This window comes from Parasteatoda tepidariorum, chromosome 10 (assembly GCF_982258835.1).
Source record: "Parasteatoda tepidariorum strain Cologne lab strain chromosome 10, Ptep-v5.0, whole genome shotgun sequence".
In the NCBI taxonomy this organism is placed as follows: Eukaryota; Metazoa; Arthropoda; class Arachnida; order Araneae; family Theridiidae; genus Parasteatoda; species Parasteatoda tepidariorum.
The window spans coordinates 5,801,616-5,823,317 of record NC_141764.1 but is presented as its reverse complement, the minus strand read 5'-3'; the positions used below and the strand labels follow the sequence as shown (position 1 = coordinate 5,823,317).

Here is a 21,702-nt window from a genome sequence, read left to right as displayed (position 1 = left end):
CGGGTTCGAATCTCAGCAATAAATGGATGATACGAATTCCGCATCCGACTTGCACTGACCACAGTGTTGACGTAATATATCCTCAGTGGTAGACGTATCATGGGTTAGAGTCCTCTTGCCGTCAGGCTAACCGTGGAAAGTTTCGGGGTTCTCCTCTCGTAACTCAAATGCGGGTTCGTTGCTTCAAAAAGTCTTCCACGAGGGCAAATTTCTCCCAATACTTGATCCTGAAATTCTCCTGTCTTCTTGATCGAGTGCAAAATTACAAGGCTACGAGTTAAACATAAGTAGTCGTGAACCCAAAAAATTGGGTCGGCTGTTCAACGACGATTATAAAAATAAAATATGAATACATCATAAATGACAATTTTAAGTTTAAAAAAGTGAACTGAAAATTATAGTAAATAAGAGTTGTGGAGTTTCTTTTTAAAAGAAAAAAAATCAAGTAGTTTAAATTACAACTTAAATCACAGCTTTCAGTAATTTAATTTAAATTGTTGACATATATTTAATATAACTCTTTTTAAATTCATTATTTTTCACTGATCTATTGCAAAACACTAGTAATTTTTAAAAAATATCTGTTGTTGTTGTAGTTAATTTTACGTCGCACTAGAGGCTACAATGGGCTATCGGCGACGGTCTGGGAAACATCCCTGAGGATGATCCGAAGATATGCCATCACAATTTTGATCCTCTGCAGAGGGGATGGCACCCCCGCTTCGGTAGCCCTACGACCTGCACGCGAAGTCGAGCCCTTTACGGTAGAATAGTTTAACGAGGACCAATACCGCTCACCCTCGGTCCCTACGCACACTAATCCAAGTGTTCACCCACCCGCACACTGACTGCAGCCAGTGATGCTTGACTTCGGTGATCTACTGGGAACCGTGTCTTAACGATCAGTCCACTGCGGGACTAGAAAATATCTAATTTTAACTACAATTATCGCTTTTCTAGTTGATTCTGATGCTAATTCATTTAATTGAATCTAAAAAATGAAAAACAACTAATTTGTTTCTACATTTTTAAATTTACGAGACAGACAGATAGCAATCAATCTCAGTAAAATTCCTATACAAAATTAAATAAAATCTGCTATGTGAAAATATAATATAAAATATGCAACGATAATCAATTCTTTAAAAGAAATGAGTTTAATTTGTTCGTTTGCAATCAAGTAACAATTTAAGAATTTACAGACGACTATTTCTTCAAAAGTTTTGATGTAAACTATCAGCACTAGTGTTTTAAAAACACTTAAGGTTACGATCTAGTTCATCCTTGTTCCAGAATAACAGAACCAATTAAACTTTTTTGTGACAATACGAATGTTCAACTGGGTGACGGGTTTAAACTTTGAGTGAAGTCCTCAACACCTCATTAATACAAACAGACGTAATGTTATTTACGGTCAAAACACTAGTTGTTATAGTTCCGACAATCAAACTTGAAAATTAATGTTAACTTTTAATTCTATCTAAACTAGGCGTAATACTGAAGTGACGTTGACGATTGATCAACTCAACTCCTTTTATAATTTGGAATTTTTGTGGTTTTAAAATCTTAATGTTTTAATCTAATGTCCTAAAAATAATAAAAGTCATAGTTCATGCGTTACACATATTTTCCTAGTACTTTATTAACATGATAAGTATACACTTTATTTTGAAAGTTTTATCGGATGTTAATTAGTTTAATGAAGTAGCCAATTACAGTGCGCCTTTTTCTTCTACGAAAAAGTTCGAGACTCGAAGTTTACAAATTATGCATTTTCGAGAAGTGAATTAACTAATTCGAGTGGTTAATCAATTCACTCAACTAATTTGCAAATGCTTTAAAAGAGTGCCTCCGATAAATAAGGTAAGCTGCTTTTGAACAGTTTTATGTAAAGTTTGGGAAATAAATATATAAGCAAACGATTTTTGTCTAATCGTTTCAAAGAAATAGATCAAACAAGAACCAAGTTCAGATTGAAGTATTTGGAATAAAATTTTATAAGCGATTATTTATTTACAATAAAAAGTTTATAATGATCTTTGACTTTATATTATAGATTTTTCATTGTAACTTTATTATTTAAATTTAACTACTAGTTTGTAAACAAGTTTCATTTTATTTTTATTAGCATTTAGTTTGTTTTATGCAGTATTTCTGTAATGAAAATATGCCTTTTTTTTATAAGAAACGTTTGGGTAAATGCAATTAATTTCAAAAAATTATGTGAACTGTTTTATGCTTCTGCTTTTTAAGTTGCATTTCATTACTAATTATTATGTTTATATTATAAAAATATAGTTCTGCTCCCAAATTTTAATTTATAGTAATACAGAATTATTAACTTTATAATTAGAAAGGAAAACACAGATTTGTAATATCCAGTTTCTGAGGAAGTTAGGATTAAAATATATATGTCTATTTTGAAATATATATCTCTTTTTATTGTATTGTACAATTCAATATATACTTTAAAGCAATGGTAGAGCAAATTTACTTGGAGGTTAAAAAATTTAGTTTTATCACAACAAAATATTACTTTAATGATTTTTTTGAATAATAACGATAGTGATATTTTAGATTAATATTTTGACAGTCCAACAAAATTGAACTTCTGACCTATTTGAAACTTTTATAGTTCGAATCCAAAAGATGCTTACTGCAGTTTTCGTTTGAAGAAAAGCTGTTTAAAAATTCACCACGAGAATATTTTCTCACTTTTAATACACTTTTCTTCAACTGAAAATAGATTTTAATACTCATTCAACGTTCCATTGTAAAACCTTCGCAGTGTTTAGATATGCACTCTGCAATCAAATTTTTTATCAAACGAATACTGTGCTTATTATAGAATATACTAGTAAATAAAATACTATTAAATGGGAAAGAAAATCAGAATATCAGTTTAAACTATGTTTATAATTTTTAGAAAGATTCATTACATGCTTTAAATTTTCAATTTCTCAATTATCCATGCTTTAAAAATTGTGTCTAGGTATAATAAAGTGACTAAGAACTATAGTAAAAAGATTAGGCCACAATCGGGCATTTCTCTCTCCATAAATCAGAGCGAAAACGCTAAGTATTAACTTGGTCCGGTCATAGTCTGTGAAAAAAATGTATTCAAAAACTTTAGTTTCTTCGAATTTCTTCTTTGGAACCGGGGAGCACTTTTAGTTTATTCTATAAAAGAAGGTGCAGAGGTGAATCGGTTTACAAAGTGAAAAAATTCCTTTGCCATCGGGCTAACCGTGAGAGGTTTCGTGTTTTTCCTCTCTTCATATAACGCAAATGCGATTTAGACTTTCAAAAAGTTCTCCACGAAGGCTTGTCCCAAAGCTCCTTTGTCTTCTGGTTTCGGTTTATAATTACACATCTACGGAATTTAACATTAAATACCGTAAATTCAAAAAGTGTTTGATTGTTCAATGATGGTTATAAAAATAAAAATTTAAAAAAAATTTTGCAAGCAGATTCGTGGTGGCTCAGGGGATAGAGTGCTAGTCTCCCAATGAGGTTAGCAAAGTTGGAATCTAATTGATAACGGGTCGATACAATTTCTGCACGAATTCGCACCGACCATAGTGTTGACATAAAATATCCTTATTGATAGACGGGCCATGGGTTAGAATTCCTTGCCGTCGGACTAACCGTAGGAGGGTTTCGATGCTTTTCTCTCTGCAACGCAAATGCGATTTATTTCCATCTAAAAGGCAAGTTTGTCTCTCTGCTTGATACAGAAATTGCCTTGTCTTCTAGATTGGGTTCAAGATTACATAGCCATGAGGTTAAACATTAATGACCAACCCGAGAAATGGGCCGGCTGTTCTATGTCGTTTATAAAATAAAAAAAATTACAAATATAATATAATATTAGTGCAAGCAAACAGAGCTAGCTTAAGGGATCACTTACAAATAAGGAGACTCGGTTTGAATACCAGTAATTACTGGCCGATTCAAATTCTGCTCCCGACTGGCATCGACTACAGGGCTAATCATGGGTATGAAGCCGTCGGGAGAACAAGGGAACTATTTGTTTTTCGGTATGGATGCTGGTTAGTTCTATCCTCTACCATTGAGCCGCGAAGGCTCAGGGAATAGAGCGTTCGCCTTCCAATAAGTTGGATCTGGGTTCGAATCCCGGCGATGGCTGGTTGATACGAATACGCATTCGGTTTGCACCAACCACAGTGCTGACGTGAAGTATCCTCAGTGCTAGACGGATCATGGTTAGAGTCCTTTTGCCGTCAGGTTAACAGTGGGACGTTCTCGTGGTGTTCCTCTCCATATAACGCAATTGCGGGTTAGTTCCATCAAAAAAGTCATCCACAAAGTCAAATTTCTCCCAATACTTGATCCAGGAGTTCCCTTGTCTTCTGGTTTGGTTTCAAACTTAGAAGGCTATGGAGTTGAACAATAGAAGTCGTAAACCCATAAATTGGGTCGGCAGTTCAACGACGGTTATAATAGATTAATATAATATATTCTACAAATGTTCTTTCCAGTATTTCTGTTTGAAATCACATGGCTGTGAAAATGGATCAGTTGTAAGGTAATATTAGTGCAAACAATAACATTTTGTATCCCAAAATACGATCTAGAAGTCCAGTGTCAGCAAAATGTTTTAAGTCCCTTTATGTTACGTTTACTTGTTTCTTGCGCATTTTACCGTCTAATGAAAGTCGTTTAATCAAAGGAAATTTCGTGTAAAAAAAATAAAAAGCTTTTGCATTACGTTACCTTATTTCCCACTCCTTTGCGATACTGGGCTAGCTCAGAAATAGCGTAGGAACATTAATTTTAACGTAGTATTTTTTTTTAAAGAAAACGAAACGAAAAAACAAAATTTTACAAAATAAACTCCTAGAAGCCGGGATAGCCTTGTTAGCAGGGCACTGGGCCCATGTTCAAGAGTTCGTGGGCTCGATTCCAGCCTGCCGAAGTTGTAAATGGTGACTGATGCACATTAAATCTGTTGAGTCGCAAAGTCCTCCTTGTTCCCGTAACAAATCAAAACCTCTGGGGGTACAGATCCAGGAGTTTCCTTGTCTTCTGGATCGGGTTCAAAATTACAAGGCTACGGAGTTGAACATTAGTAGTCGTAAACCCAAACTGGATCTGCTGTTTAACGACGTATATATATATATATATAAAAAAATAAACTCCAAAGTTATCTAAACGCCTTAGTTCAGCAAAATATTTTTCTTCGAAGAAGTATTAACTTCGGGTCCCTAAATCCGGAGCGTTGGAGGGTTGTACAGTCAGTGAAAGGAAAAAAAACAAAACTGATCACTCCTATAACTTTCGAACTATTAGACGGATTTCCATACTGTTAATCATTATAACAATATCTAAAAGAAAACTCTTTAATTAACTGTAACCGTGAGAGAATATGCGTAAGCTGACCAAAATATTTTTTTCTGAAAAAACATGCATTTTTTATTGCACTCGATTTAGCGTGCAAAAATAGCCAATGAAATTAAATTTCATAAAATTTTGTACTATTAAGGCTCAAAGACAAATGAACATTTAGCATTAAAAATTTTTTTGCCAATATTTGGCATCACTTGGGAATCATGATGCCTTTAAGTAATTCATTGCGTTAGCTTATTATATCCTTCAGGGAAGTCAATGCGACAACAAATTCAACAAAAATAAATAAAAAGAACATTTAGAGGCTTTTCATTTTTAAAATTTAAATAAATATTTTAAAAGTGTTAAGGTGATTGAAATGTTCTTCAAAATTATTAGAAAAAATAAGGCCATCAAATAATTAGCTGCAAATTTAACTTTATGTTTAGTGAGATCTCGACGTATTGTTCTTTGGCATTCTTCCAACTAAATAGCCAAGTTAATCTTTCGTATAAACCATTGTTAGTGACAAGTGTTATATAGAAACTTTTTATATTCTATATAACTATACAACTGCACTATCTGGTCAAACATTTCCGGACACCCGGTTGCTATGGTGGTGGTAGCATAAAGGTGTGGGGCTGTTTCTCGTTTCTTGGTCTGTGTCCGTTAGTTCCAATGATTGGAAACATGAACTCTGAGATGTATGTGGACAATACTGCACTCTCAACTTTATGGTAATATTTCGGCCCATTTCTCTTTCAGCAGGATAACTGCTCCATTCACATATCAAGGTTTGCAGAGACGTGTTTTTTTTAATATTCGTCGTTGAACAGCCGACCCAATTTTGGGTTTACGACTGCTAATGTTAAACTCCACAGCCTTGTCATTTTGAACCCAATCCAGAAGACCAGGAAACTCCTGGATCAGTAGTACCCCCAGAGGTATTGATTTGTTATGGGAACATGGAGGACTTTGTGATTTGACAGATTTAACGTGCATCAGTCACCATTTACAACACGGGGAGTCTTCGGGGATTGAACCCACGAATTCTAGAGCAGGGTCCCATTGCCCTACCAACCAGTCTATCTCAGCCTTAGAGACGTGGTTTGAAAAAATGGGTGTTCAAGCAATTGATTGGCTATTCTGAGAGCCCCGATCTAAATCCTATCGAACACCTTTGGAATGAATTTAAGTGCAGATTACGTAGTCATCCAAATCCTCATTGCAAGCACTCACTTCATCAGTGATTTAAGTCAATTCCTATTCAAAAACTGGTCTAAAATCTTCCCACACGTGTGCAGGCTGTCATCGATGCAAAAGGAGAAACAATCAATCATATTAACATGTGCCTCTGGACACTCCATACCCCAGGTGTCCAGATACTGTTTGATGGAGAGTGTATTACGTCAACACAACTTTCTTGTATTTTCATCTTTACTGAAAGCTAAAGTTACTGGAGAGGAATGGGGAAAAGAGCTTTCTTTAATTATCTTATGCTTAAAGGATTCTTCAATTTGTTTGCCAATTTCTTCCTATTGTTTGGTAGAAGTTTTATATGCTTTTAAAGAAACTGATGAGTCTGATGTTAACCTTACCCTTTGAAGTTAAATTCTAATTGTTATTACATCATATTTATCTTTAGAAAAAACATCTGAAAAATACTAAAATTTTCTGATTTTGGGAAATTTTTTTTACTATCTCGAACTTTTAAAATTCTGTCTACGTGACTGTGATAAACTACCAATAATCCGTTTAGAGAAAATTTGAAAATTCAGCATTATTTCTATACCTTTGGTTATTATACTTTTATTTTTTCTAAATTTACTTCGTTTATATTTCTGACAATTTTATTTTTCTTGTTTACTTCTATGCTCAAAATTTTGTTTTATTTTACATTTTCTTTAAAACTAGTGTTATTTGTTTTTGATTAAACATTCTTTCTCTCCTTTATTTTATTTTTACATTCTTCATTTTTATATTTGATATTATTTTCTTAGTCATTGTTATTCTTAAAATCTTTAACCTAGATTTAGGTTCATAATTTGCAATGTCAGGTCAATTTTATAATCAGAAAAATGCCTGTTTTGCATAATCAATCGCCAATTGAAACCCGATACGAGCTTTTAAACCCAAGATTCCGTAAAATCAGAGTTTAAAACATAAAATTCAACTGGTACAGCTGTTTCCAATTTTTAAATCCAAAGTGCAAGTTTAGTTTAATTGCAAATTACTGTTCAACAAATTTACAAAATTATTTCTTTCAGTTTAGACATTTAATTTTTAAAAAAAAAAATTAGTGCGGATTACATTTGGAATCTTCGACATTTAAACATCGCCTGGGTCGACATTTAAACAGGGTTTATTTATCACAATCGGGCGTTCGTTTCTTTGAAAGTTATCATTTTATCTTGAATGTATCCGGATATTATTAGCTGTAAATTTTGCGGTTGGTCACTTTTTTTAAAATTTATCTCTGTGCTGGGATTGACTCTCAACATAAGAGAAGTTTGGCTTGTTTTTACAATTTTGATAAGCATTGATAATCGTTAATTTTCACACTGTTTAATAAGATTAGGTGGTAATTTCTGAGTTTGTCGTTAAAAATTTATCAAATCTGTCACTTTCCTCAAGAAGGATTATTTCCTTATTAAGAATGATTCGGCCTATTTCGGGAATATTGGTTTTATTTAATAACCGCCGTTGAACAGCCGACCCAATTTTTGGGTTTACGACTACTAATGTTCAACACTGTAGCCTTGTAGTTTTGAATCTAATCCAGAAGACAAAGGAACTCCTGAATTAAGTATTGGGAGAAATTTGCCTTCCTGGAGGACTTTTCGATGGAACTAATCCGCATATGCGTTGCATGGAGAGGAAGACATCGAGAACCTCCCACGGTTAGTCTTACGGCAAAGGAACTCTAACCCATGATCCGTCTACCACAGATGCTATTTCACGTCAGCATTGTGGTCAGTTCAAGATGGATTCGTATCGACCAGCCTTAGCTGGGAATCGAACCCGGTTCACCTAATTCGAAGGTGTTCGCTCTATCCCCTGACCAATCGCCGCCGTGGGAATGTTGGTTGAAATTTTGGCTTGTCCTGTAAAATTTTGATTTTGTCACGGATAATTGTTATAATTATAATTAACTAGGTTGATTATAAATGGCGGTATCCGGTTTTGATATTGAGGATTTTGTTGTCTGTATCCACAAAATTTTGACCCTGGAACTCTTTGTTTATTTTCGTTTTAAGATACAACAAATAGAACAACATGAGCTATTTTAGAGACAATTACATGCCATTCAATACTGTCGTGCAATTAAAAAAAAAATTTTAAGATAGATTTTGAGAAAAGTGGCTTGATAACTATTTTCTATCTGCTGCTAATGTTATGAACTGTAAAATAAAATTTCAAAAAACTGATAAAACTGAATAAATATTTTAATTTATTTTTTGCAATTGATAGTTTTATTATAAAAAACATGCCAAATATATAACAATCTCAAATTCAAATTTTTCGTCGATTACGTTGATTTTTCTAATGCACAGCAGAATACAGGTTTTGGGTTCTTTGGAAGTCAAAAAGGGTTTAAGTTGAAGGATTAAACCCATCGAAAGAACTGCTATAAATTATTTTTCTACCCAACTCTACCTTTTCGGTAAAATATGAGTTTAAGATTGACCAAAAAATTGTAATCTTAGAAATTCTTGAAGCCAATTGGTGAGGAAAAAATAATATTTCTCCGAAAGAATTACAGTCTTAGCAAATATTTAAGTACAGCAGAACCTCGAAAAAACTTTTGAAATCCTTTAAATTTCTGTTGTTGTTTCTTGCCACGTGGGCAGGCCCGGTGAAACCGAGCAAATTTAAGGCAAAGTGTGCGTTTTCTTGTTTTTCATTGGCGCCATCTGTGGCCAAGAATTCGACTTCTGTCACACCATACGTCACACCCGTTTATAGGGCGGACCCATTCATGCATCCATTCATTCATCCACAGATCGTAATTTTGACCTGAATCAGAGAACGATCGATCTCCAATCCAGTACCCCCAGAGGAAACATGGAGGACTTTTGCGACTCAACTGATTTAACGTGCATCAGTCACTTTACTACACGGGGAGTCTTCGGCCGGCGGGATTCGAATCCACGAACCCTTGGACATGGGCCCAGGGTATCCTAGCCCTACCGACCAGGCTATCCCAACCCAAAAGAATATTTTTTCGACGAGGATGGGATACGAACCAACGTGGGCTTTAAATTTTGTTAAGTTATTTAAGATGTAATCAGAAGTTTGTTTTCGATCAGGCCGTGAACTGAACACCAATTATTGGCCTCAAACATGAATATACCGTTTTTTTTTTCGCTTTCATCTTGATATTTAATTTCATTTGAATTTTGAAACTTTGTATTATTTCCTCATTTTTTTAAAAATCATTTATGGAACTATTTGAGAAATCAATATTAATGAGTAAATAACTTTCAACATTCATATTTAATTTACAAATTTCGTTAAGGTAGTATCAAATTTAAAATAATTTTAATATTATATTTAAACGGAAAAAAAAATTCCAATATTTTACGTATTTGAATCTGATTACCAAGAAAAATAATTTCAACAATTATAAAATTTTTATTTTTTTTAAATGTGTATTTAATTATTTATTATTTTTACTAGAGAACGGGAGTACTGATTTTGATCGTATTTATTTCAGTAGTTAGAAGTTCAGATGATTTGTAAAGAATCACTTCTTTCCGGCGTTATGTGGTTCGGGCACAGAATCGAAAATCAAAAATTTCCTTGATGAAAAATATTAAAATGTAAAAAATTTGTTCATGAAAAAAACTACAGTTAAAATATCGATGAATACATGCGCCGTGGATGAATGCAACATTTTTAAAGACCAACACTTTCTAAAAAAAAAAAAAAAAAGAAAGAAAGGCAAAACCATGAAAAAAAATTAAGTATTCTTAAAGCTTGCTAAACTCATAGTTTAAATGCAGAAGTAAAACGTGCCAGAAAGAAATATTCAGGCTAACAAAAGTTATCAAAAATTGAAGAAATATTATATTTCTGAAGTACTGTAAAACCATGAACAATAATACTTAGGGCAATCCACTCTGACGTCTTTCTTGAAGTTTCTCCTGGCCCAACTGCCCGCAGCGCCCTCTAGAAACACCTAACAGAAACGGTTAGAGTGCTCATATTTCAACTAGAGCTCTGCGTTTGATAATAATTCAATCATTTTGTTAAAGCTGCTATCAAAATTTATCGCCAACCGAAATTTCGACCATTTTAAAATATAAACAGACTCAAAATTTCTTCTCAGATCCAAAACAGTAACCATGGAGCACATTAATTTCGTGATACATTTTAGCACTACTGATAATCACCATTCAACAGGGCTCGAAAAAACTCAGAAATTTTACCCGTCCCCGAGGACGGCTTGTTCAACAATGTACCCGTCCTCCTTTGAAACTAACCCGAAGCTTCTAAATAAATAAAAATATAATTTTCTCTTATTTATTACAAGCATTTACATAAATTGCACAATGAATTAGTAGTTACTAGGATTACAAATACTAGGACTACATTATGCAGTAATAAAGGAAATACTAGGTTACTAATAGTAACCTAGTACTAATAGTAACCTAGTATTTCTGTTATGGAATAATTTAATTCTCTTATGAAATAATTTATTTCTTTTATGAAATAATTTAAATGACAAAGGTCAAGTTATCTGGAATTCCTATTTATCCGAGGGTACTGCGTTTTTTAAAGGAATCAAATATGACGTTTACCAGTTCCACAATCAAGCCAATGATTTACAGAGGTTTCTGCACAGAAATCTTAAAGGAGTTTTCCATTTAGGTAGACGTTCATAATTGCGTTTAACGCTTCTTGTTTAAGACCAGTATGTTATGTGTCTTTTTTTTTTTTTTTTTTTGTAAGTTCATTGCTGAAAAGCCCCTTTCAACCACTGCAGTACTCCCAGACAGAGAAAACATCAAACATCAATTCCACCATGCGCAGTATGTATTGTGGGTCATTTTGCTGTGCATTAGGTTTTATAAATAGCTTAGGGTCGGAGGAATGAAGTTTTCTGGTGTTTAACGATGTTATGTATCTTAAATTTTAACGACACCCATTCTTGAGAAAAATTTTCTTTATCTACTCCTTCAAAAACGATTGTAAGATAACAAAAATTGAAAATTTATCACGAACATTAACGGAAAAATGGCAGTCCGCGCGGACGTCGGATTCGAGAAATTCGTTTTTCTGGGAATTTTTGAGCGCCGAGGACGGGCGGAAGGGCGTTTTTTCGAGCCTTGCCATTCAACGTCTTTCAGAAATGATCTGGTTCAGGTGTGGCAAAAAAAAAATTTTTTTTTTTTAGTTAGTTTGAAATAAATAGTTTTTAAATATTTACTAGCTTAATACCCGTTCTTTACATGGGGAGAAATAAAAAAAATCAATTCATCTGTACTGTATAAACACAACAAAATCATACACAAAACTTGAAAGGTATATACCAACACAATTGAAGAGTTTAATGGAAGAACCCTGTAAGTGATATTTTTAGAATAACGTAAAGTGGAAGCATCTATATGGATATGTTTAATGGATGTTTTCTACAACTATTTATTTTATAAACAATAAATTGTTAGTAAGATTGGTCATACTTCAATGTCCTTATGAGATCTTATAAGAATTCCCTTTGTTTTTAAAATTTCAGCTTGCTGTCATTGATAAATGTCTTTTACACACAACTCAAATGTGCAATGCATACCAAATATACAAATAGAGGTATTAAATATTATGTTGATATATTTGGTGACCATTAGGGCCTGTTTAGATGATCCAAGTTCTTGGACGAAGATTGATTGATATTGATGAAAACTTGTTTTGCTTTGAGCTCGGATCGTGTAAACCAGGGGTGTCAAACTCAAAAGTTAACTTGGGACAAATAAACAATGCTTGACTTTAGGTGGGCCGCAAAAAAAAATAAATCAATGTTCATAGAAACAAATATTTTTTTTACTAGCACATTGAAATAAACATATATAAAGTTAAATTATTGTTTGATACTTGACATCTCTTCTCCACTACTATCCTTCCTATTTTTGGAGAAATTTTTTTGGCCGAGACTACTTTCAAAATTGACCCAACATGAGCGTTATTGATACGGTTTCGGACGGGAGATTTATTTCCATTCATAACAGAAAATAATTGCTTGCACTGATAAGTACTTCAAAACATGGAAGTAATTTCATAGGCGAATTTTCGAGTATTTTCAAACCTTGCCGGTAAATATTTGTAAAATTCAGGCATAACCACTTCAATGAATTTTGTCTTCAAATCTGAGTCGCACTGAATCTCAATCACTTCCATTTGCATATTACTGGGTACTAAGTCTATATTTATTGAGAAAATCGACGAAAACAAACAAAATTTGTTTTCCCGCTAATTAAAATCTTTAAACCTTGCTTCAAATTCCGTTCTAAGATTTGAAATTTTTTCTGCGTATTTTTGATGCGATGCAGTATCCCTGGAATGGCAGGTGCCGCAAGCCAATTAGAATTTTACATTTTCGAGCGTACAATTTAAAATGATCCGTATAGTTTATAAATAAAGCATATCATAATTTCATATGCTAGTTTCCTTTCTAATTTATTTTTACTTTGTGTCGGATATATTGATTGGGCCACAAAAATGTTCATCTCGGGCAGCGAGTTTGACACTCCTGGTGTAAACGATCATCCAAGTACTTGGTCCAAGTCCTTGGACGGTAGTAGAGCATGTTCTACTTTCCATCTGAGTTTTTACTCCCTTAACCCCAATCAGCGTCTTAAGTTTTGTGACGTCAACAAGCAGGCATCAGATTATGTCCTTTTGTTGCCTGTTTTCATATGTTTTAGTCCAAATAAATTGATCTGTTATGGTATAGTTGTGTCATTATGATTTTATTTAGTAATTATTTGAATTTATTTAGTAATTTTAAACTCATATAAACATGATTTTATAATGTCGAATCTGAACAAAGCGCATGCGCAAGTTTTTCTTCCGACCCATCAGTGAGATTCAAGAACTTGGATAGTGTCGACGAATCATCCAATTTCTTGGAGAGAGAAATTCCACCAATTTCTTGGATTCAAGAACTTGGACCATGTAAACAGGCCTTTAAAACTGCACAAAAACTAAGCAGTTTCATTACCAATACTGTAGAAATAAGTGCTGTACAGCAACTCGAAAGTAATATGTACCAGAGAAAATTACTTGATACTGGTAAATTTTGACTTTCTTGAGTTGTCCACGAGCATTATCAACACGTCTCTGAGTGGTGCTAAACACAGTTAATCTCTATTTTGATGGGATGAACCCAAAACGTGCTTTGCCTAATATAATAACGTGAAGTCATCGGGAAGGGCAACAAATGATAACAATTTTTAAAAAAAAATTGAAATTATTCTACCTTTATTAATTGAAGACCAGGTAAATAATATTTTCAGAGAGATTACAATCTGGGTACGAATGGAAAAAAGTAGTATTTTATTACCAATTTATTAGAATGCGTGACTAATAATCCTTTGTCTTACTTTATTTAACCACTGTCCAAATTAAAATTAAAAATTATGCAAGCATACTAAAAGCTAACGTGGATTAGCTATGTTAAGATCTAGGTGAAGGTAAACACAATTCAGTTGCATTAAAACACTATCTTTATTAACACTAGAAAAAAATGTTTTTTGAAACTACGGAAAACTCGTCGCGGAATATTTTTAAATTCACACCAATTGCCATAATGCCAGTAGTACGTAATACCAAAATTAATTAGGCGTCATCTGCGTATGGTGATATTCTACGGTTTTCCTAAACGAATTTCTTATAAACCTTTTGTCCATTCACTTAGCTTTTGTATTAAAAAAAAATGTCAAAAATAATTTTGACTAATGATGAAATCAATACAAATAGAACACGTCTAAAAGAAATAAATTAACTGTCCTATTTATAACTCACGAATCGTAATAAATATATTAGGATTTTAGTAACCTAATGGAAATTAGTAGTTTTAAATGCAAAAGTAAAAAAAAACACATCGAAACGTCACTTGGATATAAGATGAAATTGGCAAAAAAAATAAAACGAGTCAAAAAGTAATTGATCAAATATCGAAATTCGCATATCGTATGATTATAAAAATATTAGGTTTTTTAAACGCCATGCGGAATTTCTTAGCAATAACAGTTGAATCAAGGAACAACATATACTTACAATAGAATTTGTGCAAATCAAGAAGTGATGATTTAAATGTGATTCAAAATTCTTTGTGTTTGGAAGCGAGCCGCTCATTAGCAGTCGGCGGGTAGCTGGTTGTGCACCCTTGTTAGATTGACGCTAATTCGCTCAAAATGTCGTTTGTTAATGAAGACAAAAACTTATTTTGCACAGTTCGTTACAATTTTTTTTAAATATTTTAATATCTCATCATTTTTCTTGTTTTTATATTTATTTCAATTTTGAAATTAATACGTATTAACACGGATGAAATACGCCATTAATCCTTTCAATCCTCCATTCCCTATGTATATTCTGTGGATTAGCTATATTAAGATGTAAGTGAAAACAAAAGCAAATCAGATATATTGAACATACCCATGTGGATGCACGCACTTTATGTTATTCTAAAAATATCTCTTACCTGGTTCCTCCACTAGACTTTTCAATTGTGTCGGTACATGCCTTTCCAGTTTTGTTTTTGATTTCATTATGTTTACACAGCATTGATTGATTATTTTTTTTTATTTCTCCTCTTGTAAAGAACGTGTATTCATCTAGTAAAAATTAAAAAATTATGCTTTTCCAGCTAAGTAAAAAAAAAAAAATTTTTTTTTTACACCTAAACCTCATAATTTTTCGGAAGACGTTGGAGGGTGATTATTAGTAGTGCTAAAGTGTATCACGAAATTAATGTGCTCCGTCGTTCCAGTTTTCGGTCTGAGAAGAAATTTTGAATCTGTTTGTGTTTTAAAAAGGTCGAAACTTCGGTTGGCTATAAATTTTTCTAACATCAAACGCAGAGCTCCAATTGAAATTTCAGCATTCTAGCTAATCGGAAAGGTGATCATAACAATGATTGGCTATGAATTTTATTTTACTATGTGAATTATGCCTGTTGAGGTATAAAAATTATCAATACTATATTATTATCATCATACACAGTTCACTTCTAACCATCTTAATTAATTGGAAAACTATTCAAAATTTGGATTGTCAATAAATTCTTTTTTATAATAATATAAATAGAAAATCTTCGCGTAATGGTTAAGAAATTATTGATATTTGAAATGTCCTCCAGTACAGAGCTCCATTGATAATGGAAGCACTCTAGCTAATCGGATGGTAGTTGAAATTTCGATTGACAGTAAGTTTCTTGTAGAAATAATATCGTGAAAAATTCCGCATTAGGCAAAATTATAAGGAAATAATTATTATTTAATTTGGCATCGCTCTCGAAGCTCTGTATGAGGTTTAAGCACTCTAGGTTTTTTAAAAGTGGCCAAAACTTGTTACCAGTGATCAGTTAACTTTCCGATAATATGGTGATAAGGTCTGATTGTCGTGATCAGGAAATGATTGAAATTTGTATTGTCAAGTACCAAGGTACCTTTATAATGCGAGCACTCTAGTAAATCAGAAAGCGGTTGGAAAATTTAAAGGTGTTACATTTCTTTTGTCAATAATTTTGCGATAAACTCTTCTTGCAACGGCAGGGAAATGATTACAAATATTATTGTAATTCAGCGTAGAACTTCAGTTAAAAATTGAGTGCTCTAGGTAGTTTTTATCTGGTTAGGAAATTTTGGTTGACGATAAATTCTCTTCGCAGTTTCTATTTCTATAAATTCTGGCAACGACCGAGAAATGAAGGAATTTCCCATTGACAAGGGGCAGGGAGCTTCAGTACGATAAGTGTTAGAGCTAGTCGGAAAGTAATCTAAATTTTGATAGCTTGAAGCCATCGCAACGATAGTAAGATTCCATGTAGTAAATGAAAATTTAGTAAAATAAAAAAGCCTTTTTTATAAAGTTAAAAATATTTATTGAAGAGAGAGAAAAAAAATGACAAAAAATAATTTATTTTATTTTATAACCGTCCTTGAACAGCCAACCGAATTTGTGGGTTTACGACTACTAATGCTCAACTCCATAGCCTTGTCGTTTTGAACCCAATCCAGAAGACAAAGAAACTCCTGGATCAAGTATTGGGAGGTATTTTGCCTTTGTGGAGCACTTTTGGAGGGAACTGACTCTCATTTGCGTTACATGAAGAAGGAAACCACGAAAACCTCACGCGGTTAGCCTGACGGCAAGGGGACTCTAACCCATGATCCGTCTACCACTGATGATTTTACGTCAGCAGTATGGTTTGTGCAAGCCGGATGCGGAATTCGTATCGACCAGCCATAGCTCTGATTCGAACACGGTTCACATCATTGTTAGGCGAATGCTCTATCCCCTGAGTCACCAAGACTCAAAAAATAATTAAAAAAACTTTTGCCTATATTTTGCCTATATGGTTTTGGTTCTGAGATTCCTGCTCTTAGATCTTAAGGTTCATTTTAGTATTTTTTAACCCTTCTTTCTTTATTATTTTATTAGCAAAAAAAAAAAGAAGACTTTTTTAAAAAAAATATTTTCAGTGATGGAGAAAGAGGTTCAATCAGAAACTTACTTCCCAGACTTCTCTGACATTTGTGATGAAAGTTTTCAGTTTTGGGACTTCATGACTCATAAGGAGACTTTAAAGGAGAGGCCAATCGACAACGAAACAACATTTGAGAACGTGAGATCACACAGCGATCATTCCTCACTGAGAGATGACGACTCGCACACATTTTGGGATTTTTTAAGCTCTAGGACTGAAAATACTCAACATTCACCTGATTCGCGTCAATTCAGCGATATCTTTAGTGATAAAGTGGAAAAAAATCTGAAGCCAACTTATGGTTCCAGGGAAACTAATGACGATGTAAAAGCTCGACAAAAACATACTGCATCCGATGAATTCTGGGATTTCTTAAACTCTTCTATAGAAGATAATAAGAATTGTGCTGCAGAAGTTCATCTCATTCCCTGCGACACTCCTGTTACAAAGGCGCAACTCAACACTTCTTCGCTTTTAGAAACTAGTGCTGCCATACTTCCTCGAATATCTTCAGTTTATTCCCTAAATACAACTCGCTCGGTGGAGGCACTATCCGAAATTATTACCCCACTCACATCTGTTATGAATAACAGTTGTGAGTTCACAGAGGCAACTCATCAGCTAGTAGTTCACAATAATGCACCGAGTGATCATGACATGGTATATGCACAGAGCACAGACGGAGGCAATTTCTCACAAATTCCTCTCAAACACAACACAAATGCAACTCATCAAGTAGAAGCTTACGAAAATCCAATGAATGATTATGAAATGAAATACTACCTTACACAAAACACAGACAGAGGCAACTCGCTCAACAGTAGTTCACATAGCATTCTCAACCACAGCACAGAAACAATCAATCAAACAGTAGCTCAGGAAAATTCAAATAGTCATTATAAATTGGAAAACTATGCTGACACTTTAAAACTTCAAGATCCTATCAGCAGAAAATCTCTGATATTAAGAGAATCCCCTGCGAAGTTGTCTACATGTACGTCCTGTTCAACACTTTCTTCGATCAATTGCAAGACTCAGCATTTAAAACTAAAGGATGAGAATATTTCACGCCCGGAGAATATGGGTGTAAATAATGGTATGGAGCCCCTCTACGTTTCACTACCGAAATCCGAAATGTTACAGAAACCTAACTATTCACAGTTCTTGATAATAGTTAATAATGCTCAACCACAAATAGCTTTAAAGGAAAATGAAGCGGTAAAAAAAATTGAACAAAACATAACTGCTCAGAACTTCTCGTCCACCGAAAACCATTCATTTGCCGATGATAATTTACAGAGTGATTTCCGCTTAGCGGGCTTTAGAAATAATCATGTTTTAAACGTATGCAAGCGAAAAAGAAGTTTCGATTCACCATTTGCTACACCCAATGGCTCTGAAAGCAACTGTCCTATCCCAGTTTCATCCACGCCTTTGGACACAGATACCTTAAATTCGATTTCGGCCCGCTTTAAAAGCAAACAAAATAATTTCTCCAAAATAGTTAAAAAGCAGAATCTAAATCAAAAACCAATCAAATGCATACCATTGGGAAGATGCAAAAATGCCATTCAGCAAACAAATACGCCGATCAGTCTGGAGGCTTATGAAGCAAACGCTGAAAATACTTTGTTGAAACCCTGTAGCACACCCCTACTCAGAGGCGATGGTGAATCAGTGAGAAATGCTGATAAAACTCCTCCATCCCTATCTAAGTCCCAAAGTAATTCCTTCTTGACAGTTACTTTTCCTCAGATTCCCAATTCGAATGCGAAATATGTAATTAATTATCCCAGACAGAGCATTATCCCAAACGCCAGACAGAGCATTGCACCAATTATCCCAAATGCCAGACAGAGCATTGCACCAATTATCCCAAACGCCAGACAGAGCATTGCACCAATTATCCCAAATGCTAGACAGAGCCTTGCATCAATTATCCCAAACGCCAGACAGAGCATTGCACCAATTATCCCAAATGCCAGACAGAGCATTGCACCATTTATCCCAAACGTCAGACTGAGCATTGCACCAATTATCCCAAACGCCAGACTGAGCATTGCACCAATCGTCCCAAACGCCAGACAGAGCATTGCACCATTTATCCCAAACGCCAAACAGAACATTGCACCGTCTTCCTGCCAAGTGACAGAAATTCAATACACGTTGTCCAGTGGGATATTTCAAGAACCTACTTCCTCCTCCTTATCCTCGAAGTACAAAGTAGTACCTAAAACGAAAAAATGTCGACGTAAAACGGTGAAAGAACTTTTGGAAGAGCGACAGTCTGAAATAGCATCGCTTTTAAAGCAACGAAAGGTCTCGAAACACTGTGTCGGCGAGGCTTCGTCTGAAATCGGTAATAAAATCCATTCAAAAACTGACTGCTATGATGATCCAAAAAATGATGACACTGCTACGCATCATGGAGGTATTTTTATTTACTGTATGCTTTTTGTTTTTACTATTTACTTAATTTTATTGGAGTCTTGCACGAAAATACATTCTTTTCTCGAACTCAACTTATTATTCCAGGAAATGCCCCTCATTCTAATGCTAGCACAACCCGAAAAAAGCTATGAGTAACGTGTTGAGTGCGTTTAACCGCTTCTCTTTGATTGGTTTTTGAAAAAAAATCAACATATTTTTTTATTTCATTAATAAATGCAAGGAACTAAAACAAAACACTCTACACAAGTTTTAAATTGAAATTTTAATTTTTTTATGTGTAAAAAACAATTAATTTACCATCAGTTTACTATCCCGAGTTGTCTCGGTCAAATGAAAAAATTTAAGTATTAGATAGTTTTTAAAACAAGGGACAAAACAATGCGATACTTTCCAAACGCCAATGAAGTGATAAGCTATTTTTTATCGATTTTTTTTCCAGCAACCATCGTGCGTAAAATCGCACAAAACACGTGTGCAGCCCCACAATCCATCAACAAAAATCCCAAGCAAAACTTGGAAAACTTCCAATCCCGGCAGATTTTCTTTTCTTTTGCTTTCGGTCGAGTAAAAACGTGATAAAACAAAATGTACTGACACAACGTCTGAATTTTCTCAGGATAATAAATATTTGCAATAGATGCATACCCGTGTTAACTCGGGATAGCCAGGGAAACGGTTAATGTTGAGCCTAATCAACCCGTATATGACTTGTATACAGTTCTAAGAAACCTCTACATTCATTAAAATGTACTTCTCTGAAATCCATCCTCTCACTCACTAATTTCTTTTTAAGTCGGTACCCTTACTTCTAAAATAACTGGTCCATTTAACGTTTCCACTATTGCATTCAGATTTCGCAGGACCTTTTCTACTACAATCAAACCCCGCTATAGTGAACACGGTTTATAGTGAACTCCCGGATATAATGAACGAAATGTTCTCTCCCGTGCTCTGTTATTTCTTATGGATATAATGAACCAGCGAAAGAGAGGAAGTTGAATATTATAAACTTTTTTCAGTTTTCGACTGATTTATTTTCTTCATTTTTTTTGTTGTAATAATTTTGAAATTTCTACTTATACAGAAAATAAATACATATCTAAATAAAACCATCTTTAACATGAAATGTTCCAATAAGCAATTTTTTTCTTGTTTGCTTCAGTATTGAATAGCATTATTGAAGTTGCTCAGCATTCAAAGAATCTTCCAGTATCTGGATAAATGCTTCAAGTAAAAAAAAAAAACAAAAAAAAACAATGAAATTGCTAAGCGATTGGGTGAGACTACTTTCATGTGCACGAATGGCTGATTAGACAGGTTTAAAAAGCGGAAAAACATAAATTCGGGAAAAATTATCGGAGAGTAAATTTTTTTTTTTTTTTTGTACGCAAGACGAAGAGTTATAAAATATAAAAGTTACAACATTTTTCGTTACTACATATTATGTTTCAGTTTCTGTATTTCATTTTATTGTTCAATGATTTAAATAATGTGTCATAAAAGAGCGGATTTAGGAACTATTAATTAAAATTGTTTGCGAAACGGATATAGTGAAGTCCCAGTTATAGTGAACCAAGATTTCGGTTCGTTGAAGGTTCATTATAGCGGGGTTAGATTGCATTTAATTACTTTTGTGAAGATAGATATTATTTGGAGAGAATTATTCAAACAGAGACTTTTTCAGCTTGTCCTATGGATAAAATTATCTCTCTCTTCTTTTTCACCCTTTCTTCCAAGGTTTTCATAGCAGGGTAAAAGAGATAAGGTTTTAGAGGTTGAAGACCAACCTAATGCAATGCCGGACAATACGGATTTTTTTTTCCTTTCTTTTTCTTATTCAGCTGATTCTATCGTTTTTCCTTATTATATATTTTCCTTTCAATAAATCTTATAATAGCAACTATCTGGGTAAGTTGTATGAATTTTAAATATCATACAACTACTTACTAAGTGAGCCGCTCAGAAGCCAATGCGGTTAAGTCCATTTTTTGATATTTTCTGATTTTTGGAAATTTTGATGAAATAAATAATAATCTTCTTACAAGGGAAACTAGGGAAGTGTGACTCGCCAATTTTGAAATAAACTAGTGGGATGTATGCCTTATGAGGAATAATTTTAGGGGGCAACATTCGTTTTGGCCCATAGAAGGTCCTATGAGAGATAAAAAATAATTCAATGTATAGAAAATTCG

General features: G+C 33.8%; 1 protein-coding gene across 2 annotated transcripts in view; it reads left to right on the top strand.

Annotated features, from left to right (window-relative positions):
• The first annotated feature begins 1,398 nt into the window (after positions 1–1,398).
• LOC107454613 (uncharacterized) overlaps positions 1,399–21,702 on the top strand; it is a 61,403-nt gene continuing 41,099 nt past the window's right edge. The window contains exons 1-2 of one of the 2 annotated variants that reach the window (XM_043051164.3): positions 1,399–1,863; positions 17,055–19,490. In XM_043051164.3, the coding sequence (XP_042907098.2) occupies positions 17,057–19,490 (2,434 nt within the window). In that variant the 5' untranslated portion in view covers positions 1,399–1,863; positions 17,055–17,056. The remainder of the gene's footprint in view (positions 1,864–17,054; positions 19,491–21,702) is intronic. The other variant, XM_043051166.3, reaches the window with a different exon arrangement.